General features: G+C 39.1%; 1 protein-coding gene across 1 annotated transcript; it reads right to left on the bottom strand.

Moving 5' to 3' along the window:
• Positions 1–4,521: 4,521 nt before the first annotated feature.
• LOC148025774 (leucine-rich repeat protein 1-like) lies at positions 4,522–14,381 on the bottom strand. Its single transcript, XM_087693008.1, has 7 exons — positions 14,083–14,381; positions 13,786–13,918; positions 5,823–5,894; positions 5,532–5,675; positions 5,267–5,338; positions 5,007–5,078; positions 4,522–4,900 (listed from the first exon to the last, which is right to left on the bottom strand). The coding sequence occupies exons 1-7, from the start codon at positions 14,153–14,155 to the stop codon at positions 4,828–4,830; spliced, it is 639 nt and encodes a 212-aa protein (XP_087549134.1). The 5' UTR covers positions 14,156–14,381; the 3' UTR covers positions 4,522–4,827.
• Positions 14,382–26,081: the final 11,700 nt, after the last annotated feature.

Raw genomic sequence — 26,081 nt, forward strand, 5'->3', positions numbered from 1 at the left:
GATATCATTATGTTTTTCTTTCCTATATTTGGCATAGTGAGATGTCCTTGAGGTTACACTTTCTCAAGCATTCATCCAAAGGTTTCCTCTTGCAAAACTTGAGCCTACTTCTAGTTTTTTCTTTTTTTGGATATAAAGCAATATCTAACTTGAGCAAGGGTGAGTACAGTCCATTAACAGCATAAACAATTTTCTATTAAATAGCTTCTCAGTAGTTCAAACATTTTATCTCATTAGGAGCTTCCACTACACCATTTGAAGGTTCATATTCAAGGCAACTGCAAGTGGTCATAGATATGCCAAGATCAATCAAGTGAAGGTATCAATATCACCTTTTTTTGGTACCTTAATATTATGCAATAAGGCCCTCTAGTTCATCTTTTCTCAAGACCAACTATTTCACAAAAATAGTTTCCTAAAGAGTATTAAGTTCTTCAATGGATACCTATGGATCCTACTAAATAATAGTCTAAGCTCCTTACTGGTTGGTCTAATTGGCTCATGGCATACCAATTGGGGGCATGAAAGTTGACTCTAAATGTGGGGGCACGTTATTTAATAATCTCTTCATCAACATGAGGTGATTTTTTCTAGTTGCTTTCTCTTTGCAAAATTAGCTAGTCTAACTATGCAACCACTCTTTATATTCTAAGTTCTCTATTATTGTGTAAAGTTCAAGCCTTCTATCAATGAATGCACTCAAAGTAGTTGATGATGCGTTGCTAGTGCTTTTGGTTAAAGGTGCTATGGGTGCAAAAATGTCAAGGAAAGATTGAATTTATGTCATCTTTTAGTCATCAATTATGTTGCTATGACATTTTCAACTATATGAGATTATGTACTTAGTGTCTCTCATCCAATAGTCACTCATAAATATACAGGGGTATCTTAGACTTAGGATGATGACAACTTGCATTATCAATTTGGACAAGGACTAATGCCACTAAGGGTAAGGAGAAAACTTCTCAATAATGATGTCATATCTCAATATATCAATGTAAGTCCAAGGCGGCCACGATCTGCATTCATGAGTTGTCCTTGTCAAGACTAGCAAAATGATATGTGGAAACACTTCTTTAAGTACTCTTAAATAAACTTCATATGTTTGTCAAGTTTGACAACTATTATTAAATTGCCTCATTATTGGTCTCCAAGCATAGTGTATGGTGTTTGAGCCATTTAGGTCACTTTGATTGTCTTGTCAATTGTACATAGAGTTATTTCAAATTTGAATTCTACAAAAGGTGCTATTGCCCCATCCATAAACATCCAAGAATAGCATTGTAGGTCAATTTGAGGGTTATAAATGTTGTGGAACATGCATATTGATCTTCAATGGTCAACCTCGTAAGATTCCCATGGATTGAGCTCTTACATTACTCTTAAGAAGAAATGACCTTTCCAAGTATGGATTCATCCACAACTTTAAGATCTAATAAGCACATTCACTCATTGTCCCAAGTCTATGATGGTAAGGACTTATTTTAAGGAGATGCCAATATGTGGTTTCTTTGTCCCATCACGAGGCATTGAATATCACACTTGTATTTCAATACAAGAAAATTGATGATGAAAATTTGCTCACTAAATCCAAGATTCCAAAGTCAAAAGGTCTAATAGAATTGGCAATTTTGCTAGTATGCATGGTGCTAGGTATTAAAGTAGTTGTGGAGGTTAGCAACACCTGAAATTGGACTAACAGATTTGTAGCATTCCCTTTGCTTTAGTTGTCTTAATTGCTTGGATCCCTACTTTTGCCATTGGTCATGGCACTTGGTTTCCTTTGCTTTTCCTACTCTTTTGGCTCTCTTATACTCTACAAATGTATATTTGAACTCAAATGCTTCCAACCTTTTGCGAGTTAGGATGACAATTTGCTCACATATGTGTTATAAGACTAAGAAGATAGGTGCAATAGGTCATGACATTTGGTTTCCTTTGCTTTTCCTACTCTTATGGCCCTCTTTTTCTTTGCAAATGCATTTCTAAGCTCAAATACTTAATAACTTCCATGAGTTAGGATGGCCATTTGCCCATGTATGTGTTATAAAACTACAAGGATAGATGCAATAGGTGCACTAAAGGGTTCAATTGCAACCCCACAACAATGTTGTTCATGTGATGCATGTGTCCAAGTTGGGGATACTTAAAGCAAAAGTTATCCATTTCCTTAACTTCATCTCTTCTCCCCCTTCTTATTCCCATTTAAAAGCATGCAATGTTCCTAGGCAGCGATGTTGTCATCATCTTCATCTCCCACTTCCGCTTTGTTAGTGTCCTCATTGGCTTCCTCTCCCACCGTCGTGCTAATTTTCATGATCTCAAGAAACAAATGTTTGAGAAGAATTTACTTGGCTCAGATACTAACCAAATGCTCTCTATTGTTTGCAATGAAATAATCTATGTACCCTAGAGAGAATGGGTGGTTGTGGTGGCAAAGCTAAAACTTTAAGCTTTAGCTAAGTTCTTAAAGATTAGTCTAAGAGAATTGAATTCTCAAGCTTTAAGCCAAAACTTAATTCTCAAAGATTAGGAAGAAGAAACGTCTAAGAGAACTTAAGTCATTATGTCCTAACTGCACATAGAGAATTTGTCTCCTCTAGCACAATGTTCTTTGACTTTATTTGCTTAGCACTTGTAAGGTACTACTAAGCTCGTGAAATTTCTACATGTCATCTCGGTTTAATCTATCAAGGTTTGCAAATTGAGCCTCACAAAGATGTGCCCGGCCTACAAAAATTCATCCTGCATAAACCCTCTACATCACCTACATTCACCTCCTCTTAAGAAAGGCACTGACCTATGGAGATGTCATGAATAAATACACCCTTTTTCTATTGAACTATAAAAACCCACATCTCAATTGATATCCTACTCTATTTTCCAAATGTAAATTTAAAAAACATTGACATATTCTGAAGCTTATTGGGACGATTTGTACAATTGGCATACGTTTGATAGAAAACAGTGATCGAAGTCGTGTTTGAGCCCCCTAAGGATTTTAAGACTTCCAATTGTGCACCCATTTTCAAACTTGCCAAGGTAAGAAAAGTTGCAGTTAATATGGAGAAGTGGACGCACTTTCAATGGACGAGGAAGCCTCAAACTTTGGAACATAACTAGGGCTGTTGCCTTTAGACATACGTGGCCTAATAGGAAGAGAGATCGAGTGAAGAAAGAGAAATTCTCTACCTTAGAACTTTTCACGTTAAGCAGGGAGGACTGCCTAGCTAGTTTCGAGTTGCCAGGCAAGAGAGATCATGCACCTTTCGACATGTTAGGATTCGGGCAACAGTCTGTTCATCGCAGATGTAAATATCAATTATTATTTACTATAATTTCCGCATTACAATAAAGAAAGGGGGGACTGATGCCAAGGCAAATAAGTCAAACGACTGACAGAGGACTCCTTTGTTGATGAGAAATATGGGATTCGAGGTTGGCTGCTACCCTTTGGACCATAGTACACTGCCAATACAAACATCACTGGAAACCGTAAATGTTAAAACGTCACCATTGAGTCTTTGTATTGACATAGCACACCGATCTGTGCATCATTCGAAACCTAAACAGCACTAAGGTAAGGCTTGCAAGGACTGGGTTTCCAAACCAATTTCGAAACAACTATCTGCTGCACAGAACAAGCCACATGAGAGGCAAATGACCAAAAGTTACTCCAGTTCTAACCAGCATTTTGAACTGTCAAGTACAGGTTGCACTTTGAGATGCCCCCAAACCACCCCCTGTTAACACACGCACAACAAGTTGTGTAACTGGTCTCTGACATGCAGATTGCCCTGGTTTTTTATTCCAGAAAGAACAGTTGTAAAAAATGGTAAAACCAAGGCCTAGCATAAACGAGCCCTAACATAAAACATGTGATTTCATCATAGATGGATAATGTCATAGGTTGAACAAGAGATTGCCGAGATCTCGGAGTGTCACCCACTGAGTCCTAGATTCCTTGTTTATACTCGACATTAGTTTAGGTTTCTTGTTTTGACTACCCATAAAGTTGAGCTAGTGATGAAGTGTCCCACAGTTTACCCACATCCCACTTTAACATCAGATCTTAATACCAAGTCCAGCCTGTTGCAAGCTCTTGGCTAAGGAGAGAATGACCTGCAAAACATGTTGCAATCCTATAGAAAGATCAGTGCACTGCCCAGCTGCTCCAAACTGGTGTATATTGTGCATGACAATTTTAAGCAACACAGATATCCATAGGGATGCAAGGCCCAACAGATTGGCTCTGCAGTAGCAGTGATTACATGCAACACCAAGACTACTCTCTTTTCTGGATCCTGCATCAAATGTAGCTCTTGACTGGGTAACCAAGCAAAGTGAATAGATGATATTCAAATTTTTTTAGTCAAAAACCTTTTGTACATCTCTTAGCACACGTGTGCACATGCACGTGCATACATACATACATACATACATACATATATATATATATGTATATATATATATAGAGAGAGAGAGAGAGAGGATATATAATGGATGACCAGCTACCATCAGTAAGGAAAAATAGATGTGATTAATTTCCCACAACCAACTTACACAGCTACTATCAGTAGATGTGATCAATTTCCCACAACCATCTTGCACAGCTACCATCAGTAGTACCACATGCATAACTTGTTAGTAAGAATACATTGAAGTTCTGTATAGCTTGCAATAAATACTAATTCACAGCAAGTGTAGACCTGAGATTAGGCGGGAAAAATGACATGTTACCATTTCCCATATAAAGCTTATCATTAGGCTGTCATTGCTTATCATACTGAGGAGATAGTACTGAAAAGAGTTTGATTTCATAGTCTCTCACTTGCAACCTGAATCATAGGCAACTGATCCCACCAACTCTGGACCATCAAGGCGAGGATTGTTCTCAAAGCTGAGAAGTGAAAGGTAGAGAAAATCCACAATTAGCCCTTACTCCCTTTCAGCTGAGATGCAAAAGAAAAAAGAATGGGGACATACCAACAATGGATGAGACTGACCTTTTCAATGTAACATGCTGAAATGCTCCCGATGTTGGAATCGTACCACAGAGGTTGTTGCTTGAGAAGTCTCTGAAATGCAAGCCATGTTACATGCTACTAACCAACACACAATGCAGGACAATTTTCAGTTAGGCCAATTGCTGCATCTATGCCATCAGACAACTTAAAATGCTTCTAGCCTTATCGAAGCACACTTATGTCTGAGGTGTAATATGGAGAGTTTCAGGAAATGTTCAGACAGGTACAATGAAACTTACACAACTTTTAGACCACCTATGCTAACCAGGGAACGAGGAATTCGCCCCGTCAAATTGTTGTTGTTAAGGCGCCTACACAACAAGCAAAGTAATTAAGAAAGTTAAAACTATTCTCACTCTCAAAAAGAATAAAACAAAGATAGATGGGACAAACAAATGGTTTATAGCACCAGTCTCAACAAAAGCAATTCTTAACCTTGCCTTTTTCAAGACACCTGCATAATAATAAACATTCTAGAAAAAGAAATATCTTTGGATTACTTACAAAAACACCAATGACTTCAGATTTCCCAATGAGCTAGGTATCTCCCCTGTCAAACTGTTGTTGTAAAGATCCAAGCTCACAAGGTTCTTTAGCTTTCCTAGTTCTTCTGGAATATTTCCAAAAATCCTATTTTTATACAGCTCCCTGAGACAATTTCATGTAGCAAACAACACATGACACCATAAGTGTGCAAAAACTTTCAGAGTTTATGTTGCAAACACCAAGTTGCTAGAAGTAAAATAAGAATATTGGGTGTGCCAAAACTTTCAGAACTTAGAAGGTAGAGCGTACAAGTATTGCAGGTGCTGAAGATTTCCCAGATCAGGAACAAGATGTCCTGAGAGATTTGAATTGCCAAGATCTCTGCAAGCATGTCCAATATTAACTTCTCTCAATTATAGAAAATAGAAAGAAAAAGCATTGCCGATATTGTCATAATGCTCAGCATGTTTATCCCCATCTACTGAAATCAATGCACCTTGCTGGTTGCCACCACTCCTTTTGTGCCAAAGAACTTAGGAGTCCTAGATTAGGACCTTTGACTTGACCAAACAACTCAATTCGATGCATGGGATATAGGGGTTTATGGTCCACGCAAACACTCTAAATCACAATTGGATCAACTTTAAACAGAATGACCTAGACAACACAGACCCAGAGCAATAAGATAGGCCTATCATAAGAGGAAAACTGGTAAGTCTCTCAAGACAAGGATGGTAGACAACTCAATATCACAGAAAAACCAAAAACACAGCTTCTTGATCAAGAATAATGTAGGGAAAGTATTCTGCTATGCCAAAATGTAGTGAAAATTGCAAAGCTGGGAAAGAGTACTGGCACGTGGTAGTAAGAAGCAATCCATATCATGTGTCTAATTTGCGTACTTAGTATGCTACCAAATGTACAGAGAGATTTAATCAATAGTTACAATTTCTCATACAGTCCTTACAAAGGATCCAAGCTCAACATCATGCCCTAGCTCGTACAAAAAAGGGAGCTAGCATGTGGATCCGAGTTCCAACATCATGCCCTAGATCGTTTAAAGAAAAGAGCTAGGTATGTGGATTGGAGTTCCAACATCATGCTCTAGCTCATACAAAAAGAGTAACAAGGCAAGTGAAGATAAGTGTGGATCCAAGTTCCAACATCATGCTCTAGCTCCAATAAAAACAAGAGCTAGGCATGTAACAAGTGCCTAATTGCCAATAAGTTGCTAACTCATAGAAAATGAGTTAAGTCTAAGTAGAACAAAATAGGGAGACTTTAGACTTTAGAGGGTCCAAGCCCTAACAGCCCCAGCACTATTCCTCCTAGGCACATATGTTGTGTAATTCCATCTCATTCCTCGATTGCATCAACCACCTTTGGCTTTGCATGACTACACCCAACTGTTGTAGCTCAAGAAAATTCGCAATTTGCACCTACAAGCTATGATTTGTCAGATATGCTCAATGCCCCACCCTTGTAGGGTGCCACCGATAATCCATGGTGCTCAAAGTTGTAACACCCCCATTATGAGGAGAAGCGACATGTGAGCCCAAACATCAGTTCGATCTTAAATTGTATGCCAAATGAGGTCTGTGACTAGATGGCAAAAGGGCAACCTTTGTGGGTCTAGCCTTTGGGTTAGATAAGAGTAGTTAAGCTAGTAGCAACTTCAAGCATATTGCATCAAGTTGTAAGGTGTGGAGCTATCAAGGACCCCTATTTTGGGTTCCATGGCAGCTTGTTGGGACATCTCCTTAGTCATAGGATGTAGGCTCAGAACACACGGATCTTGTCTCAAAACACAAGACCTTTCCCCAACGCGTCCCAAAAAGGGTGTGTTTCCATGCAGTGGTCCATCACAAGGGGACACGTCTCGAGACGAGGGGGACAAGGGGGGATGTGTGGGACTGGACGTGTGGAATGAGATGCAAGGGATGCCACCTGTCATAGGGTTTGTATTGTTTGTACTATTTAAGCCCTTTCTTGTAATCTTTGGTCCACTAGTTTTTTCAGCTTTTACTATTTCTTGTAGTCTTCAATCCGAGGACTCATTACTTGGTGGTTACTATTGGACTTTAGCCTTTATGTCAAATGGCATTTATGATTCCTCGGTTTTAACTTTTTCTATATTTCTCAATTTGCAATGTTTCTTGTTCGGTGTTTACTGTTGGACTTAATCTTGTAGTCTTCAATCCGAGGACTCGTTATTTGGTGGTTACTATTGGACTTAGCCTTTATGTCAAATGGCACTCATGATTCCTTAGTTTTAACTTTTTCTATATTTCTCAGTGTGCATTGTTTCTTGTTCGTTGTTTACTGTTGGACTTAGTCTTTAAGTCATACAACATTTTCTCAATCACCATTTGGCATTGACAATTATTGCTTTTACTCTTCAATTTGAGTATTCTTTATTTATTTATGTTTCATTTTTCATGGTTCATGTATTGTTTTAAACTTTTATGGGATATTTTTAGAAGGCTTATGAGTTAAGCTATTGTGTTTCTTTAGTTTCTTTAGAGATATTTCACTTATGTCTAGAAAACATATAATTTTTAAATCCCCATCTAGTCCCAATCCCCCTCGTCTTGTTTTAAACTCACATGGGATATTTTTAGAAGGTTTATGAGTTGAGCTATTGCATTTCTTTAGTTTCTTTATAGATATAGATATTTCAATTGTATTTAGAAAGCATACAATTTTTAGGTCCCCATCTCATCCCGGTCCCCCCGTTCCCTGTCCCTTCCTTTCCTCCGCCCCCTCCCCCCCCCCCCCGGCCCGAGTCCCCATCTCATGTCCCTAGTAACTAACTATAGGCATCTGAGAATGCCAATAACCCCCCTTATGAGAATCCAATGCTCCTGGCCCAACAACAGCACAAATATTCCCTAGAATATTATTCTCTAGCCAACTAGGAAAGGTTCACACTATAGTAGGTCAACTTGTTCGACCTAATTCCCTTCCCGAGCTATAAAAGGGAGACCCCTCCAAAGCCATTAATCTAGATCACCATCTAAGCTTCACAATGGAAGAGTACGAGTGCACACACCCATCTTTGTATCAACGTGTTTGGAATTAAAGAAGTTTCTATTTGTCTCTTATTTGATATGTACTCTTTATTCCTTGCTTAAATTTTATATGTTGCACCGCATAATTTTTGCATGATTGAGTTGTTAAACATGAGGTAGAGGTGGGAAGTGAAGGGATCGTCAAGCTATCTCAAATTTAATCCAAGCGACAAACTCATATTATTTGCAAATTCCTTTGGCTCTCATACAACCCCCAAAAAACAATCCTAGTGAAATTAGATTAAAGACATATTTCAAGAATTTTGGTAGGACAACTAGCTTAGAAAGTTGTATTAAAGGAAATTCATAGGCACACCACACTTCATCCCTTCTTTCCTCACTTTTACCACACTAGCTCTCCATCAGCCTTTGCCATCATTTATCATCGCAATGATCATATGGCTATTGCCCTACCTTGTCCTCTCCTATATTTGGGTCCAACTACTACCAGCCTATGCTTTGGATCGTCTCCTACATCACCAACCTTGGCCCCTTGCCTTGCTACTTTGCATCATCTTGTATATCACAAACCCTAGTCCCCCCACGCTACTACTTTTAGATCACTTTTTCTATCACCAACACCCTCAAACTAGGTTTTGGACATAGCCCACACTCTACTAGCAACCATCACCACCAAGAGTTGTGTTCTGGGCCTTTGGAGTTACAATTCGTACCTTTGCATCCTTCATCATATTTTGCCATTGAGCATTGATAGTCTGCTACACCTGGGGCATGTTTTCAAGGACGACACCCCATGACCCTCCATCAGCCCCATTCCCACACATGAAAGAGAGGGAGAGAGAGAGAGAGAGAGAGAGAGAGGCTATTTACTCGGTTTGTTCATTGCAATCTCTTTCCTTTTCATTTGTGTTCTTGTCAACACTCATCTATTAGATATGTTTATACACTTTATGTTTTTATCACACACTAGCATTTCCTCACATAGTATCAAAGCTTGTACAACTAGCAAGGAATCTGTGTGATTTCCTCACAAGGATCCTCTACAAAGTAGAAAGCAAGGGTGAAAGAAAGGTGGGGTGGGAGGGATGGATCCTATGTTGCAGTGCTTTGTGCCTCCTCAAAACTATTACTTAAAGATGATGATGAACTATACTAAACAACATTCTCTAAGAACATCTATGAGTTGTAACCTATCTAGACTTTAGATCATTAAGCCAATACCAAGAGACAATCAAGCTATAGCCAATAAAGATGTGATACTTAAGACTTAGCATCCAACTTCCCCTCTTCTGTGGAATGTTCACATAAGCATTGCATTGAATGTTGAGCAAATAAAACTAAAGGCCTAAATAAACACAAAATTATCGTGCACTTCAACCGAATTTAGTTCCACAAAAGCGTTCCAACAATAAATATTTTTTAATAAGACTGTGTTTCTAGCAACATGACAAATGCCCAAAAATCCCCTACATAAGGGCATGTTGTAAAAAATCCATCCTCATCTCACTAATCACTATATTCATTCTACTCCTCTCTAAGTCTTACCTATCTTCCCTCCTCTTCACCCAACCGACTTGGCTGCCACCTAAACCACTCAAGTTGCGGCTACCCACCTGGACAGATTGCTTTGTTTCCTTAATTCCCAGTATTTGGAGCTGCTATCATCTACCATGTTGGCTGTCACCAATCTGCAAGTGTCTCTGCCATTATCAAAGCTGCCATTTGGAGGCTACCTCCTGCATTATTTGGATAACAAGTGGGGCCAGCCCTTGAGGCCCCTTTCTCCACCGTGTTTGTTGTCATCCATAACTGCCATCTGCATCAAAGGACTGCCTATATCAGCAATTCATCTCAGCCAGCAATTGTCAACCCCTTGGGCCTAGAGACTACCAATAACTCCACCGTCTCAACCTTGAAATGAGCAACAAACAGCTTACACCCAATATAAAGCCACACAAAGGGAATTGCATCAACCAAAAGAGAATGACAGAGTCTTCAATGCTGAAACATAGAGCACACCATCTCTATGACAATCCTTTTCTAGCTCCCTTCAACACCATTCTCTAATGGCATATCTGCAATGCCATACTTCACTACAAATCCTAGTGTTTCAGCCCTGAAATGAGCAACACACAGCTTACTCCAAACTCGGCCACACAAGAGATACACAATCTCTATGACAATCCTTTTCTAACTCCCTTCAACACCATTCTCTAATGGCATATCTGCAATGGCATAGTTCACTACAAATCCTAGTGTTTCAACTATGAAACGAGCAACACACAGCTTACTCCAAACTCAGCCACACAAGAGACACGCCATGTGGATATGTACAAGGAAAATTGCTTCAACCAATAGGGAATGAAAGAGCCCTCAGTGCTTAAGCATAGAGCAAGCCACTCTCTACCATCCCATTCTCCAATGGTGTATCTACAATACATCTCTACATACCATGGGATGCATAATATTATAGATGCTACTCATGGGACACGAACTCTACCTCCCTAATTTGCTCTCAATACCTCGACCATGTTAGTGGCTACCTCTGAAACCAGTCTTCCTCCTCGGAAATGGTGGTAAATATCCTGATTTAACACATTAATCATTACATGTTTGTGCCTTTTATTTGTTGCTTTTACCTTTATTGTGCACTTTGCATGATATCAAACATCTAATTTTGCTAGATCATGGTACTTTGCTTTGCTACATTTTGTTTACCGCAAGTGATATACAATTGCATTTTGAACAAGGTGTGGTTGTTACTGATAATTGACTAATCTAGGAGTTTGTTGTAACTTGTTCATTATGTTTTATCTCCTCTCTGAACATCAAAGTTGAACGGTTTGCCTACAACATTGATAAAGTATGCTAAAGGCCAAAAACTATTTTCTTCACTTATCTACTCAACTATAATGCTACTAGCTTTTGCTTTGCTTTTTATATTAACATCTTTTTTGGACTATTGTTTTGATGATCATGATAATGCTTGGCTTCCATGCTAGCAATTGACATATATTGTTTGACAAATAATTTTCCTTTGTGACAACCACTTTGAACTAAACTCTTCTCTCTTATGACACCTTTATGTACAAAGAACAATCTCTAACAATGCCCAAACAATTTTCCAATTATGATCTCTCTATTGTTGGAATATACACTTGGAATAGTAAAGATGTCTTCTTGTGCTGGAAGAAGCTATTATACAAATAATTTTTCTTTTTTGAACTACTGTTTTGATGATCATGCTAATGCTTGGCTTCCATGCTAGCAATTGACATATATTGTTTGACAAATAACTTTCCTTTGTGGCAACCACTTTGAACTAAACTCTTCTCTCTTATGACACCTTTATGTACAAAGAACAATCTCTAACAATGCCCAAACAATTTTCCAATTATGATCTCTCTATTGTTGGAATATACACTTGGAATAGTATAGATGTCTTCTTGTGCTGGAAGAAGCTATTATACAACACCTAAGGCTGAAGAGAGATAAGGGTAAGAAAAAGTGTACTTTTGTAACAAGAGAAGGGGCGTCTCCAACACTACAAGAAGCTAGCAACTTTGCAGAAGAAACACAAGGCCAAGGGCAAGGGTGACTGCGACTCTTCATCATCTTCTAGCCAACTCCACTTTAGATTGAACAACCAAGACTATTGTGATCATGAAATCCTTCTTCTAGCCCTAATGATTTTGCCACTCCTCACAGGTCCTTGGGAGAAAGAAAAACTATGAGTGGATGGTAGTAGTGGGGCATCCCAACCTCACTCATATACTCTAGTAATTCCCTAAGTGTGGCTTTCTACATATATCAATTTGTCTAACATTTTTTGAACCCTACATCTTATAACCAATCTTGTGGCTAAGGTGATGCTCGAGGCTCCTGCATTCACCAACCAATGCTTTAGCTTAATATATACCAAAGACACCTCTTTCTTCTTATATTACATGAGATATCAAAAACCCTCACCACTTGCTTAGGCAAATATCCAAGAGTGGCAACTATGGACCTAGGAGAGAAAAGTCTTGGATGAGTTGGACAAGGAGCTCAAAGAGTGGAGTTGGGAAGCCTCCCCGATGTTACCAAAGGCAATGAGTTTATTCACCAACATAGCACATATTAACAAGTACATTTTGACGCAAGATAATATGGATTGGGTCCCTTGATGTGACAAACATTGGGCAAAGCATAGCATGCTACATCACAAACCCTTTTAGAAGCACTTTTTGTAAATGCCTATGGTTGGTAGTGGAGGAGGGTCTTGTGATTCCTATGGCTAGTAGCATATGGAAGCCCAGCAACTCATTGGTTCAAATGCAACCAAACACAATTTTCCAATGTTGCCCATAGTAGAGCTTGGCAACCCTAAAGCCTTGTCTTTAGTCTTGCGAGGTTGCATGGCTGATTTGGAAAAAAGTCTCCAGCAACTGCTGCTAAGTAGAGCCAAGAAGTGTGCCACCAAGGGTTCTTTATGCTAATAGTCGATAAACAAGGATCACCACCTACTCTACAAGATGGAGATGCATGACACAAACTTCATCATCAAGGCTTGGAGTCCCCAACTTACAAGTGTTAAAGCTTACAACATCACAGTTAGAGGTGTACGAGATTATCAGTAGGTCTCACAAGGTGGCACATCTAAAAGGCCTACTACTAGTCAATCTTCAACGGTGAGTCTTTCCATTTATTTCACTTTGGCTTCACAAGGTGGCATATCTAAAAGGCACATAAAAATTTACATTGTGTAAAGGCTACCAATAAGAAATATGAATAGCATCACCATGCATGCACACTTTCTAACAATCCATATCACCAACAACTGCTTGTGAAGTTTCTATAACTGGAATTATCAGGTCCTATGCTCACAGCATTTGCAAAGGCATGAAATAAGTGACCACTTGGCCAAATCCATACATGAAGTTTTACAGTTCGCAGCTTCACTATGGTCAAAGTTCCCAATCCTATATTACGTTGCCCTGAATATACAACATAGAACTATCCAATCTCATCAATCAAAACCTTCCATACAACATAAGGGCTACTATTCATTCCTATCACTGATTTTGATGCAAAAATGGCAAGGTGTGACAAAATGACACATTAGTAGCTCATATGAAAATGTTCACATTCTCATCTAGACAAGCTATAGAACGACGATAATACATTGTCGAGTGCTCGAGCCTTCTTTACGTGAAATTCATAAAATTTTGATGCATCCAAACACAAGGAGCGAAACTTACACTCTGGTTACTCGATTGTCTTTGTTACACGTTACATGAAACCAGGTGCAAGGGTTCACAAGGGTAGGGTCCCAGCTCTGCAAAACGTTATCAGGATCAGATAAGCTCCTTCTGAAAGCATGAAGAGCATCCCCTGCGAAGCCAAAAAATTAGAACAAAAAGTTCAGCTTTCTCTTGATGTGGAACAGTCTGGAAATGGCTGATTAAAGCGAGTTTAGAAGCCAGCGAAGACGTTTAAAAAGGCGGGAATGGATCAGAGAAATGATGAGCTGCGACATGTAAAAGAAGTGCTGCTACCTTCTAGATTGCAACTGGCAAATGGAAGGGAGAACAGTGCGATTAATAGACAGAAGGTTCGAAGGGCCATCATAAGTGTAGCAGACACTGTGTATAAGGCACGAGTGGTTGAAGAAGCAGAACGGGGGGAGAGGGAGCTATGGCGCGGGATAATGGTGGACTTTCGGGAAGAAGGAAGCTGCGGATGGAGCGTGCGAGGTGTAGGTGGCGCGCCTGATGATGTTTGCCGTTGCAGACACACGAAAGACGTCAAACAAGAAGAGATCTTTTAAAGTGAAAGAGACTATATAGACGCAAAAAGGAGTCGAGGAAGAAAGGCGAGAGAGAGAGAGAGAGAGAGAGAGAGAGAGAGAGTATAGTAGGTGGTGTCAAGTGAAGAAAGGAGATGCTCCTTTCCTTTTCACCGGGCCCTTTCAATTTACCTACACACAACCACCACTCTCTCGTACTGGGGCTTTATTATTTCCTCTCTCTGACAATGGGCTGCCCATGCCCGCTGCCTAGTTTCTGAGAATCTTCAGAATTGTTTTCACATCATTATAATCAAATCATTTATAAATAATTCCATTGAGGCCATTGTTCACCTTACAGGCCTCACCACATGCAATTTGCAAACCAAATGAATGCGTGGAGCCGAGTTCATTGTCGTGTGGCCGCAAGTCTTTCAGTTTACAGCCTGTAGTTCACACTACTTGGCCCAATCAACTAAGCACCACCAAAAATAGTGATACTTTGAGAGAACTCCCCAAATTTGACCACCACATGTGCCACCAAAAGTAGCAATACTTGAGAGGACTCCCTCAACTTGGTGGTCAAGTTGAGAGTAAGTTGAGGGTAAGTGGTGTTTAAAAGGTTTTGGGTCTGCTTTCATCTTATGGCCAAGATAGAGAGAGAAAGAACGGCATAGAGAGAACCGACATGATCCCATCACAACAGATGTTGACTTCGAGTTAATTCCTTGTGTGTGCATGTGTGCTCAACTATAGACCCATACCCTGAGTTCCATTAATAACTTGCATGTGGCACCACTCTAAGGCTTAAACTGGGGTTTTTGCAATGGGTTCCCACTTATGTAACAACCCCCAATTATATAAGAACAGTGACACACGTAGGTAAAGCTCACAAAGTGTGAAAGTCACCGGGGATGGGTACACTTGACTACATCTACTAATAATGTTACGTGACTTTCCAAAGTTCACAAAGAATCGAGCTTGAGTGTTAAGTGTTTTTTTTTTGTAAGCCTTAAAAACTTTAGAGACAAATCAAGGTTGAAGGCTCTCATTACTACTTTGAAAAATGTTTTCCATGAAACTATGACTTCAAGTGGCAAAGGGAGTATCCTCCTCAAAGGGCATATGGAGTAGGCTAGCAATGAACTTGACAACATGTCTTATAGTAATTGACGGCTCACAGCCTTGACTTCATTTCAAACTCTACTTTTCATTGAGATGGCGGGGTTCATGCCCGACTAGAACCTACATGTGGATATCTCAGGGCAAAGTGCACAAATCCTCCACCACAAATCCATAGACTTGGGTGTGAAATAGGTCTAACACCCTAGCAAGGGTTAATGTTGTACCAAACCTAACTATGTTACACACTAGTGAGGATCGATGATTTATAGATAATGGTGTGCCATCACTAGAACATTAGACCTCATGCAATAGCCAGTGTCACAACTTCTACTCTCCTTTCAGTTGGTCCAAGTTTGTGCCAATATTGGTAATCCTAATTCTAGGTTTTTGGCCCCTGGAAATTTTGCAAGAATCCTAGTTTGCTTCAATATTTTTCCACAAACCATCTTCAAAATTTGTTTTGGAGCTTCCTCTCATTAATATGCAACCATTAACCCCCCAAATTGAGTGTTGGCCCTCTCATCTAGATCATAAATGTCAAAAGAATTGCATATTTTTTATGAAAATACTCCAGTTTCTGAAGAAGATTAAAAGGCTCGAATATTCGCAAAATTTGTAATTTTGCTAGTGACAAGTGTGTGTAATCAATTTTTAAAAACCTCATATATATTAAGTTAAGGTATTTTTATCTACTACCAAAAGTGCTTTTCATGAATTATTTGTGACAAACATTTGGGATGAATGTAATTCACTCATTATGATCATTAACATAGACCATTGTAATGATAGCAGGGTTATCCTCTTTTTATCTACTACCAAAAGTGCTTTTCATGAATTATTTGTGACAAACGTTTGGGATGAATGTAATTCACTCATTATGATCATTAACATAGACCATTGTAATGATAGCAAGGTTATCCTCCCTTGTGCTCTGTACCTAATGATTTAAAAAATATTGATACTTACTTCAATCAATGAAACATACACTCTCTTCAAAAAATATAGTCTACTAAAATTGGTTTGACCAAATATCCTTTCAACAATCATTGACTTTTTGAACTATATGCACATAAGTGAAACAACTCTCTCTCTCTCTCATGATAGCAAAATGTGGAAGCAAACGTCAAAGAAAGTTGAAGTAAACTTAAAGTGCAAGGCCCAAATTTATGTTGGGAGACATATAAATTTTTTAACTTCACTCAATTACTTTCGAGCACTTGTAATTTTATATAGAGATATCATGTTATTCTATAAGAGCTTAGGTCACTCTCGTGCAATTTGTGTTATTTCGCATAGAGGCTTCAACCTGTAAAGGATATGAGGGTTGCAATAAGGTGCTCTGTTCAATTTTTAGCCTAGCCTACTCTAACAACCTTAAGGAAAGAATGCATTGAGTAAAAGATCAATCATGAGCCCATAAGGTGGGTAGAATGCTCAAAAGGGGTGGAAACCCTAACTTCTTGTATAAAAATATTGAAAATGAATAGAACAAGCTATTCATGTGTGTACAAACTTGAGTCACTAATCTTCTTGTTATCCATTTTGCTAGCTAGTGAGAGTGTCTACTAGAATGAGGGACTTGTGAGGTGAGGCTCCCATCCATTCTTGTTTCTCTTTCTCCATCCCTCATATTATGAGGTAGAAATGAGGGAGTATGTGAGGATTGAGTTGAGAGAGAGCAAGGGACTTGTGGGGTGAAGTTTTCTGTTTTCTCTTCTTCTTCTCTCTATGTTGACATCCACCAAGTGATTACGAAGAAGTGGAGTTGTGGCTTTGGAGTAACACATCCATCATGGAGTTATTGTGAGGACTTCAAGTTTTGGACTACAACACAAAAGGTAAAATCGTAATCTCACTATATCTCTATATTAGTCTTCCATTCCCTACTTTCATGGTTGGATGATTAGTTTGAGTACGTGAGAGGTGACCAACTAATGTAGTTGAACTCTTGAAAATAATGAGAGTTTGATATCCCAATCATTGTGTGTATAGCCCAACACACACACACACACACACACACACTCTCTCTCTCTCTCTCTCTCTCTCTCTCTCTCTCTCTCTCTCTCTCTCTCTCTCTCTCTCTCTCTCTCTCTCTCTCTCTCTCTCTCTCTCTCTCTCTCTCTCTCTCTCTCTCTCTCTCTCTCTCTCTCTCTCTCTCTCTGTGTGTGTGTGTGTGTGTGTGTGTGTGTGTGTGTGTGTGTGTGTGTGTGTGTGTGTGTGTGTGTGTGTGTGTGTGTGTGTGTGTGTGTGTGTGTGTGTGTGTGTGTGTGTGTGTGTGTGTGTGTGTGTGTCTCCCATATCGATAAATGTATGAATTTCATATTTTTTTGAGAAGTTGCAACCTTCATGGGTGTTTCAAGGTTTGAACTCATGCACCCATGTACACATCTAAGTGTTCAAACCACTTGGGCTATGACCTTAAAGACAATAGACATATGAATTGAAAATCAAACATAAATTCTCTCGCTTTATTTTCCCCTTGCTCTTAAAGAAAATAGAATATGGTTTATTATTGTTTGACTAGTTAAGATCAAACAACATGACAAATTGCAATAAATTGAAGACAACCCAAATCTAAACAAAATTGTCATCGAAAATTGTAACGAATGCCAATCCCACTCCATAGGTGGGGTTTGAAATGGGTGTTCTCTTACAAATTCCTAGACATCACTAGGAAAATATAGCTAATTATGGAAGATACAATAGCAAAAAATCTTGAAGGATATATTATCCACTAGATTTCCCTCAAAAGATGGGGGACATATAAAAGCATCTAGTGGATTTTTTCTATGTCTTCTCCTCATTGTCATCCACAAACAAGGTCGCTTTAAGGGCTAAAGTGTTGCCACTCAATATCATCAAAACATTTTAGAAACTATGACTTTCCCTCACTTCTTTTCCTTCAATTAATTGAGTCCATATTCTAAGCTAAAGTAGCTCTCTCAAGTTGTTATCCTTAACTGAGCTCTAGAGAGTAATGTCAAACAATTATTGTAGATCTCCAAGGAACTTGGGGAACCCTCACTGTAGATAACCTAGTATTTGCCTAGTTCCAAAGGTGGGATTGGCAATGGATGCTCTTTACTTTAGCCCCATTTAGGTCAAACATGAGAAGCTTCCTTATAATTAAGGATAGCTACATATGAGCAAAATAGATTGCAAGCCTAGATGCATAATATCACCATGGGGGACAACACAAGATATCGCCATTAAATAAGTTTACTTTCCTATATTGTAATGCATTCTCTCTTTTAAAATTTTCCTTCTTTGGTGGAGTGATGTGAGCATGTTACTTGTCTACACTCTTGCATTGCTACTAATGCAAGATTAGCACAATGTGTGTTACAGTCCAAAAATTATCTCCTTCTTTTATATAAGTTTGTAGCAATGCCCTCTTGAAATCATTATTGTGTTACATGCCCTACACAAAGCATATTTTGTAGAAAATCCATAATTACTTGGAACATGAAAAATATATGTTGGTTTTTGAGAACTATCTTTAGATTGGAACAAAAAGTATCGCATGCCTACCTCTCATATCTAGAACTCCCAATTAGCCATGGTAATCTCATCTCTAACGAAATCTAGAAGGATGACACCTTTGTAGCTATCATCTATATGCGTGCACAATAGTGTGTGCATGCATGCTACTATATGTGAACAACGAACATAAAACACTATCAAAAAAATGGTAAAACTAAATTGTAGAACGCTAGCATAGAAATGATAAAAGCATAACTATTACTTATATTTTCATTATCTCTAAGAATACATATTGGTGTCTTGTTATACACCACTTGTGTCATGCACAAACTCTAGCCTTTTCACCCTAAGTCAATGCATATGCTTCCATCCTTCATGACTTGCTTGATGAGCTCCATTATAGATTACATGGTGGCAATGATAAGTAATATTCCCTCATCCTTGAGCATGAAATTTGCCAGGTGCATTGCATCATAAGAATCTCCCTTTCTATCACAAGTCGTGATGAAATACCAAGGCTCAACTCATACAATACACTATCACTAGGTAGCAAACCACCATTACATAATACATACCATTTGTGCTACCTTGATCAATCTCCAACATTTTTCCCTAGTTAATATCTTTTAATACCTTTAGTAAGCCAAGAATGATGCATTTGATTAATGTGTCTTTATACATGTCTTATTTTGAATGGGTTACAAGGATAGTGCACCACTCCACCTTTGTCACTGGTTAAGGGCATGCATAACACTCAAAGTGTACCTCCACAACAATGATAATTGGCTGATTGCAAACAAAGTTGAGATAAGCATTTGTAATGGTTAAAAACAACGACTATGCCACATAAGACTAATAAGGTGATGGAGGCTTACATATTTGGTCAATTGTTTTCTCATCTAGTGGTGCTTGTTCATGCCTTTCTTTTTTTTCCATTTCTATACCTACAAAGATATCATTATAAGCTATATAACAAAGCAAAAGAGTGAAGTAGTAGGATAGTGTAATGTACCTGCCTTTGATTACGTGACAAGTAACGTTTTAGTAGTCCCCCAGAGTTTACCTTCCAGCCATCGCCATCAGTACTCTAACCAGAATGATCAGATTTTGTCTGGATGGTTAATCCTAGGTCTACCCCGCAAGGGAAGCGTCCTGCCCCCGTTACCCACGGAGGACCGACCTGAAGGTTCCTTATTGATCTAACGGTCACCTATCAACAACTAACTCACATCCAGAGGTGTCCTTCGAGAGGCTTCTTGTTTGGAAGGAGCAATTGCCATTACCCTTGGTTCATGGAGTACAACGCTTTTTTCCAATAGCAGACTAAGGATTTATGAAATCCCTCGCAATGCTCTAGCACAGTCACCGTACCTTTCCCCTAAGATAGTTTATAGTTCAAGTTTTGAGACCAAACCCTAGGTAAGTCAGCGAATCGGCTCTTCCTAGAGTTTCTTCCTAGCGTTTGTTTTTGGAGAAACCTCTCGGCTAACCGAGACCACCCTGCCATAGGACTGGATTCGTCCGGAATCCATCGACCCGCTTCCATCTATGGTAGTTCTTAGTTATCTAATTACCTACCACATTACGTGAAACATATAAAAATAGCTTTATTAATTAATATCCTTTTATGCACAGTTGTTCGCTTACATAATTTACTCACAGACATACAATCAGAATAAAACAAATCATTGATTATATTCCATAATGTGTGTTCTCCCGCCCATACAGGAGAAAAATTACAATTTTACGTGTTGCCTCATCCGGCGCATCTGCATGTCACCGAGATCAAATCCACCTATAGCTAGCATTTATAGGTGTTCTAAGTAAAACTCGGGCCATACAAGGGACCAAGTAGTTCCTAGGTCCAAAAAGGGATTTATTAGCTAGAGCCCCCCTGGCACCCTATCCACCTCCTACTTAATACGATCCTTGCTGGGAGACCTCTTGTCATTGGAGCTGGTCCATGCTTCCGCGGCACTTCCGCGGCAATAAAAACATTCCCTCTTGGTATGGGGATTCAGCACCTATCCTTGGGGGAGGCATAGGGCTCCTCAATTTTTATATGTTCCAATATCTAATTCAATCAGGATCTAATCTAGAAAATTCACAAACAAGATTGATGTCTTCAAGCAGTTATGACTTCAATCAATCATGCAACTTTCAAGTTCAAGTGATGCTTAATCTGGTGGCAATCACACTTGAGTTTCAAGTAATGAACCCTTTCCCTTGTGAGTCTCTAACTTCCTAATTCTTGTAACCAAGTTTCTTGACCTTAAGTCAACATTTCTCAAGAGACTTATCTTATTTCTATTGAACTTGAATAGAATTATTTTAGAAAAAAAAAACATGTGGTATCGCGGTTGGTAAAGGGGCATTATCCATGCCTGTGACTCCATTTGCAACTCTCGTGCTTGCAACTCCAACTATTGCTTCCATGTTAGCAGGGTTATTTGCGATTTCCACTTCTGAATTCTTTTTCTTTGGGGCCATGATAGAATAGAGATAAGAGTAGAGGTAAGATAGAATAGGATAGAGTTCTTCTGTGTCTTCTCTTCTCGGATTAGAGTAGAAGAGGATGAGAGACCTTCAGTGTATCCCCTTCCTTGGCTTGATGCCTCTTCGTCTCATGGAGCAGAGTCTCCTCCTTCTTGATCAGTGTCTCATCCCGTCAGGATTGCTCTTGTCGCTCTCCCCTGGTCATCCCCAAGCCCTCAATTTATAGTTTTGCAAAAGGGGGGGGGGGGGGGGGGAGGGGGATAGTAGAAGAGTGAATGGTTGCTTTTTTGGTGTTTTTCGATGACGTCATCAATGACAAGAGAGAATACTTTCTTTTAGCAAATTTTTGACGACATTAGGAAGGGGCTCCATTTTTGTAGCGCGAAGATAAAAATTGACGGATCTATAGGCCCGTGCTGCGCAGCGACCAAGCCGGCGCCCAAGGCATAGACCTTGGCATCTTGGCCTTGGCATACTTGGCAACAGGCTATGAAAGCTTCGTTGGCGCCATTGGCTGCGTGCAAGAAGTTCCCACTAGCTTGCAGGAAAATCTTCCCGAGAGGTCATCCGGCAATGTCATCACCCAAGTGCACTTAACTGCCAAGTGACTATCCATTAGGCTAGTTCTTTTTGTTGTTATATACTACAAGCATAGTTTTAATAAGCTAGTCTTGGGAGGGTTTCCCAAGTCTTTCTTCCATGAACTGGTATATAATACCTTATCAATAATAACAATTATCTTCATAAGTAGAGTCAGTTTTATAATTTGTGCAACATAAATCAATTTTTCTTTGGAATGTATATGTATATTTAAAATAAACTAAGTAATGGGGATATTACAGATAGAATTATTCAATTGTGGAGGTCCAAGATTTCAAGAGAAAGTTTTTATGTGGAGACGGAATGTCTTCCCATTGAGGATGTGCCACATGCCTGCAAGTTCTTATGTGGGAAATGTATATTTTGTACTACACGATATGAAACTCTACTTCATCTCTTCATCTCCTGCTCTCTAGCAAGATAGATTTAGAGCTTTGTTTTTGCGCGTGTGAACCTCCATGATTCAATAGTAAACGCCCATGCTGTCTTGGGTCTTGGGCAAGATCCCTCCTTCCTTCATTTTGCAATCACATCATCTCTGCCTCTTCCATTTTCTCAAATGGATAGCCTTTGGCACATTTGGCGCACTCATAATGCCTTCATTTTTTATTTAGCCTCAGGTATCTATGGTCATGTGGACTGTGTTCGAGGATTATTGTTATGGAATATCTCTTCCATGGTTTCAGTGGACCTAGTCCTCCCTGATGTGGCTACTCCTTGGTTAGATATTGTTCTCTCTACTTCTATTGTGCCACTAGCATGGTATTTGTGTGCTAGGTTTTGGTAGTCTTTTTTGCTATGTGAATTGTTAAGATTTTTTGGTTGGCCAAAAGGCATGCTTCATGTGAGTTGTTACCATTTTACTTGGTTGGCTTGAAGGCCTGATGTAAGTATTTCAATACATTAATATACACTTATTCATGAGAAAGAGAGAGAATGATCCTCATGCACAATTTGATCATGGCACACCTCTCTCGTAATAGTGGGTCTTATTACATGGAGATGGTGTATCAACTTCTCTAGCCCATCATCAAAAGACATAGTCTCTCATGTTTTCTCCATTACAACTAAGTATACCTCAATTAGTGAGTGGTGCTTCTATTGCCACATAAAATTTATTTAAAACATCTAGAACATGTCACATCATGTTGACTAAAGTCTCATAGTAGAACATCCAAATTTTGGAGCGACAAGAAAAGAAAACTAAGGAAAGCAAGTGACTCTACTTCCTCTTGCATCCATGCTAGGGTCTCTATGTGTTGAGGAAACTATAAGTACAATAGTATGCCTTTACTACTATCCCATTCATGGCACTATGGGCATGCCTTGGGTAGTCTCAACTAATCAGGTGATTTTGCTATGGTACCTCCATTTTCATGCATCCTATGAATGGTTTGTGTTGCTTACTTCTACTTTTCTTTAGACCTATATATATGTATTCTCAAGACTCATGGTAATTGATTGAAATCAATCATGATCCATGATAATCCTTGGTCAATAAATGGTGGTCTTACAAACCTTGTGGAACTAGAGAAACCAAGTAAATTAGTAAGTTAGCATGTACTTCACTTTCCTTTTGTGCTAGCTGATTACTTGATTTACTCACCCTCTTCATAATCCTTGTGGGACTAGTTTCAATATCTTATAGCCATGCATTATCTTGATTGGTAGACAAGACATAAGCAACACAAACTTCAAATACCACATGAAAATCACAATTGTGAAAATATACCATAGGTTTTACACCTTGATGTATTGTAGCCATGCATTACCTTGATTGGTAAACAAGACATAAGCAACACAAACTCCAAATACCACATGAAAATCACATTTGTGAATATATACCATAGGTTTTATGCTTGTGAATCATGCAGTTCTTTCTTTTTTGATACTTCATATAAATGGCTTTCTTGTGTGATGGAAACTCTCCCTCAAGCTAGTCTAAGAAAAGAGATAATTTCTTACACCTCATCATCCTAGTGATACTCAATGTGCAAATCATCATATACATAACCTTCATCTTCCTCCAAGGTAACCCAATCCTTGCATTCCCAAGCCAAACTCTAGAGCACCCCCTTTTTCACCTCTCTATACATAGATCTTCCATCTATTAAATCATGAGATAGTAAGAATGAAAGAATAAATATAGAGCATCATAAATACAGATAGGTGAAGTTAAGGGCATTTTGAACCTATATAAAAGTCTTCTGTTACAAGCTTGGGTGCCTTTAGGGCTATGAGAATCTCCTCTAGTTTAAAATCATTTACAGTAGGCCTAAACTTCCTCTTGCTATTCTTCTACCTAATTGTCTTTGTGTACTACGAGAGCTTGTTTTCTTCTATACTAATATTGTAATATTATGCCTAACATCATAGTAACTCCCTCCTCCCTTCATACAACATGGCTACAACATCTCCAATTTTACCCAAACTCTAAAGTATATGTTCTTGTTTGCAAAACGTGATTACACATATTAATACAAATACCTACATATGTGAAACTTCATTTTTGAAATAAATATATAAACTTAGGTTCTAATATGCCCATCACAACTCAAATTTACTTGCAAGAACTTTGTGCGTGCAACCTTGAGAGCAACCCTTCTCCTTACTATTTCCATCTTACCTTTTTATGCACCTCATTGAGAGCAAGAGAATGAGAGAGAGTGTAAGTGAAGGACTTAGAGAGCAAAGTTCTTATCTTTTTCTCTTTTCTCTTCTTCCCCTTCTTCTTCCATATCTTAGAGGTTAAGAGGTAAAATGTGAGGCTGATATTGCTCCTTCTTCTTCCTTGCAACTTTTTCTTTGGAGTGTTTGTTTGTAATGGAGTAGTGGGAGTAGATTGAGGCATGATGCATGAATCATGAGATTGTCAACAAGCCTTTTATGGGATTTGGACTACTACACATGAAGGTCAAAAGTAGGCCTAGTACAATCTGCATTGGGATTGTAGGAGAGAGTTAATGGCTTGGAGATTGATGGGGAATCAATTCAAAGTTTGAGTCTGCTATAACGCCATCAACACTCAATGAATTCCACTCATTGAGCCCTTGAAAGATCTATGTCATTGAACACTAATCTCAAGCACTAGCCCACTTGAGCTTCCATGCCCACTTGTCATATTAAACATCACGCTCAAGCTCTTCTTTTCTTCAATCACTTAGAAGTAGCCTTGTAAATTAGGCCCTAAAGTGACCCAGTCAATCATCTTCATTTTTAAAACTAATGATGCTTTTGTACTTCAAGCATGTTGATCCATAGATTGCTCATACGTTCCTTAAAACACAATGTCTTGCTACACACTCAATCTATGGCTTGCAATAGCAACCTCCCCCTTAATTGTAACAAGTGGGATACACACCGACTAGGGTTTAGACACCCCGTCACACTGACCGGGGTATTTAAGGTGTAAGAGCCCAAATTAGGGCAACCGGTTTATTATCAAGATCATACTCTTCACCTTCATCTCTAGCTTCCATGGCTTCCTCCTCCCTTCTCTCTTTCTCTCTCTTCTTCTAGTCTTCTTTCCTCTTCTTCTTGTTCTCTTTCTCTCTTCTCAGCTCTCCTTCTCTCTCCTCTTAGCTTCTTTCATTACAAGTGGTATTAGAGCTTCAGGCTTTGGTCATTTTTCTCTTTCCCCTTTCTCCCTTTTCGAATCCCAAAAACCCTAGTTACTCAGCTTACAAGTACAGGTACAGCAAGAAGGACTGCAGTTAGCTTCAGCTTTTTGAAGCAAGCAAGAGCTATGGCTGGAGACTCAGACATATCTGGAGGTAAAACGGTTAAAATAGCAGGTCATCACTTCTTTTCATGCAAATTTTAAGGGTTCCAGGCCAAGTTTAGAGTCCCAGGAGTTGGAAGAGGACAAAACCTCAATCACTTTTTGCCCCAACTCTCTTTCTCTCTCTTCTCCTGCAAGCTGCCATGGGTGGCTGCCAGCCCAAAGAAACCCCAAAATCTGACCTGAGGGTGATCCCTGACATCAACCAGCCCCGGGACTCCTTCCCTGACCCCCCTAGCTATTAATCAAGTAGTGGACTGGGGGGATTTGCTGCCTAGAAGGCC

This window comes from Lygodium microphyllum, chromosome 14 (genome assembly GCF_053477565.2).
Source record: "Lygodium microphyllum isolate KBCC chromosome 14, Lygodium_microphyllum_v1.1.10, whole genome shotgun sequence".
NCBI lineage: Eukaryota > Viridiplantae > Streptophyta > Polypodiopsida > Schizaeales > Lygodiaceae > Lygodium > Lygodium microphyllum.

Bases quoted from the DNA above. Each gene is read 5' to 3' on its own strand.
- LOC148025774 (XM_087693008.1), bottom strand. From the start codon at position 14,155: ATGATGGCCCTTCGAACCTTCTGTCTATTAATCGCACTGTTCTCCCTT. The intron at 5,676-5,822 runs GTACGCTCTACC...AAATTGTCTCAG, and splicing joins CTTCAGCACCTGCAATACTT to GGAGCTGTATAAAAATAGGA. The intron at 5,079-5,266 runs GTAAGTTTCATT...CTTGCATTTCAG, and splicing joins ATAGGTGGTCTAAAAGTTGT to AGACTTCTCAAGCAACAACC.